The sequence below is a fragment of the Arachis duranensis genome, chromosome 10 (genome assembly GCF_000817695.3).
Source record: "Arachis duranensis cultivar V14167 chromosome 10, aradu.V14167.gnm2.J7QH, whole genome shotgun sequence".
Lineage (NCBI taxonomy): Eukaryota > Viridiplantae > Streptophyta > Magnoliopsida > Fabales > Fabaceae > Arachis > Arachis duranensis.
The window spans coordinates 39,217,478-39,220,895 of NC_029781.3; the positions used below are offsets into that span (position 1 = coordinate 39,217,478).

Genomic DNA, 3,418 nt, shown 5'->3' on the forward strand with positions numbered 1-3,418 from the left:
ATCTAAAAAATCATAAAAATGATTCTTGAAGCAAGAAAAAGCAGTGAATACAAAAAAAAAATTCGAAAAAAGAAAGAGAAAAAGAAAAAGAAAGAGAAAAAGAAAGAAAAATAAAGAAATAAAGTTGTGATCCAAGGCAAAAAGAGTGTGCTTAAGAACCCTGGACACCTCTAATTGGGGACTCTAGCAAAGCTGAGTCACAATCTGAAAAGGTTCACCCAATTAGGTGTCTGTGGCATGTATGTATCCGTGGTAATACTGGAAGACAGAGTGCTTTGGGCCACGGCCAAGACTCAATAAGTAGCTGTGTTCAAGAATCATCATACTTAGGGGTTAACAATAACCCTCAACAGAGGAGAGTACTGGCCTCCTACACTTTTGCAAATGCTAGACATTGTGGGAGCAGCATACTCACCCCCAATGTCAATGCGAACAACTTTGAGTTGAAGTCACAACTTATTACACTCGTCCAGAATAATTGTTCCTATGGAGGAAGTCCATTGGAAGATCCAAACCAGCACCTATCCACCTTCTTGAGAATTTGCGACACTGTCAAATCCAATGGTGTGAATCCTGAAACTTATAAACTTCTGCTGTTCCCATTCTCTTTAAGGGATAAGGCCGCTCAATGGCTAGAAACATTTCCGAAGGGAAGAATCAACACTTGGGATGATTTGGTGAGTAAGTTTCTTGCCAAATTTTACCCCCCTCAAAGGATCATCAGGTTAAAGACTGAAGTGCAGACATTCATGCAAATGGAGGCTGAAAATCTGTATGAAGCATGGGAGAGATATAAGGCTCTGCTGAGGAAATGTCCACCAGAGATGTTCACTAAGTGGGATAAGCTGCAGAACTTCTATGAAGGGCTCACTCTAAAGGCTCAAGAGGCACTTGATCACTCAGCTGGAGGATCATTGCAACTGATGAAAACTGCAGAAGAAGCTCAAAATCTCATTGACATGGTGGCTAACAATCAGTATTTCTTTGCTCATCAAAGGAAACGCCAACCATCACAAAGAAGAGGAGTAATAGAGCTGGAAGGAGTGGACTCAATCTTAGCTCAAAACAAAATGATGCAGCAACAGATTCAGCAATAATTTGAGCAAATGGCCAAAAGAATTGATGGCCTGCAAGTAGCATCAGTGAGTGCCACAAGCCAACCAACCAATCCTTGGGGGCAGAATGAGGAGAACCAAGAGGAACAACAACAAGAGCAAGTGCAGTATATACACAACCAAGGTTCAAATGAGGTGTATGGTGATACCTACAACCCATCCTGGAAGAATCACCCAAACCTCAGATGGGGGGATAACCACAACCAAAACCAACAACCATGACAGAGAAACTCAAACCCAAACACCTTAAGAAATAACCAAAATCACAACCAACAGCAGACTAGTCCAAACCCTTACAGAAAAACCCAAAACAACTTCCCCAACTCCAACCATTTTTCATCCAATAACCAACTCACTAACCAAAACATTTACCATCAACCATTAACACCCCATAACCAAGCAACTTCACATGACTCTCAGAGGATCACCAACCTGGAAATGTTAATGGAGAAGATGATGAAAAACCAAGAATTAACAGCACGGAACCAGGAAGCAACCATAAAGGGCCTGGAAAGGCAAATTGGTCAGCTCTCCAAGCAATTCACCAATGAAAGACCATCAAGTTCCCTGCCGAGTGACACAATCCCAAATCCTAAGGAAGAATGCAAGGCGATACAATTAAGGAGTGGGAGAACATTGATGAGCAACAATGACACTACAAAGAAGCAAATGGAGAGCAGCAAAAGACCAATAGAAGATGAAAAGCCAACAAAGGTAGATGAAGCCGAGGATCAAGTTGTGACACCAAACAAGGACACTGAGAAACTCAAAGAGAAGAACAACCAGCCGCACAGTTCAAAAGAAGTGATTCAGGGACAGCAGCAAGTGGGAAAGAGCATCACACCTCCACTGCCATATCCTTAGAGGTTCAGCAAAGAAACTAAGGACCAACACTTTTATAAGTTCCTGGAGACTTTCAAGAAGCTGGAGATCAACATCCCCTTGGCTGAAGCATTGGAACAAATGCCTTTGTATGCCAAGTTTTTGAAGGAGCTTATCAACAAGAAAAGAAGTTGGCTTGAGAAGGAAACCGTATTACTCACCGAGGAATGTAGTGCTGTGATTCAACGGGGCATTCCACCAAAACTCAAGGATCTGGGAAGCTTTGTAGTATCATGCACCATTGGCAAAATAATTCTCAACAAAGCTCTCTGTGACCTTGGTGCCAGCATCAATTTAATGCCTCTTTCAATGATGAGAAAGCTTGATATAGAAGAGCTTAAACCCACCAGGATGTCATTAGTCATGGCTGACAGATCCATCAAGACACCCAATGGAATTGTGGAGAATCTGTTGGTGAAGGTTGGGGAATTTATCTTCCCAGCAGATTTTGTGATTTTGGATACTGAAGAGGAAGGAAACGACTCAATCATTTTGGGAAGGCCATTTCTACACACAGCAAGGGCCATCATTGATGTAGAAAAAGGAGAAATGATCTTCAGGGTCCATAATGAACAAATGGTCATAAATGTTTTCAAGTCAATGCAACACATTCCTGAGCAAGAGGACTACGTAAGAGTGGATATGATAGAGAGTTTGGTGGAAGAAATGCTGGAGGAAAATTCTCAGGAGCAAGAAGGAAATCAAGGGGCAACAGAAGAACAAGTAGCTGAGACCTTCATTGAGCAAGATGAAAAACAAGACAAGAAGGAAGAAGTACGAAAACAAGAACTGAAACCACTACCCCCATCTCAAATATGCATTTCTAGGCACATCAGAAAGCTTCCCAGTGATCATTAATTCATTCCTGACAAAGAAGGAAGAGGGAGAGCTTCTTGATGTACTCAAAGCTCACAAAGATGCTTTAGGATGGACCATTAATGACCTGAAAGGAATCAACACTGAAGTATGTATGCATAAAATCCTCTTGAAAGATAATTCCAAACCAGTAGTTCAACCTCAAAGAAGGCTAAATCCCACAATGAAGGAAGTTGTCCAGAAAGAAGTAATGAAGTTGTGGAATGCAGGGATAATCTTCCCAATATCTGACAGCCCATGGGTGAGCCCGGTTCAAGTTGTACCAAAGAAAGGAGGAATGAATGTCATCACCAATGAGAAGAATGAGTTGATTCCTACTAGAACAGTGACTGGATGGAGGATGTGCATAGACTATAGAAGATTGAATGATGCCACCAGAAAGGACCATTTCCCTCTTCCATTCATTGATCAGATGCTGGAACGGTTGGCCGGTCATGCCTACTATTGCTTTTTGGATGGATATTCTGGGTATAATCAAATCGTGGTGGACCCCAAGGACCAAGAGAAGACTGCCTTTACATGCCCATTTGGAGTCTTTGCATACC

At 41.9% G+C, this 3,418-nt stretch overlaps 1 protein-coding gene across 1 annotated transcript; it reads left to right on the forward strand.

Annotated features, from left to right (window-relative positions):
* The first annotated feature begins 2,078 nt into the window (after positions 1-2,078).
* Positions 2,079-2,855, forward strand: LOC107469907 (uncharacterized). Its single transcript, XM_016089298.1, has one exon. The coding sequence runs from the start codon at positions 2,079-2,081 to the stop codon at positions 2,853-2,855; it is 777 nt and encodes a 258-aa protein (XP_015944784.1).
* Positions 2,856-3,418: the final 563 nt, after the last annotated feature.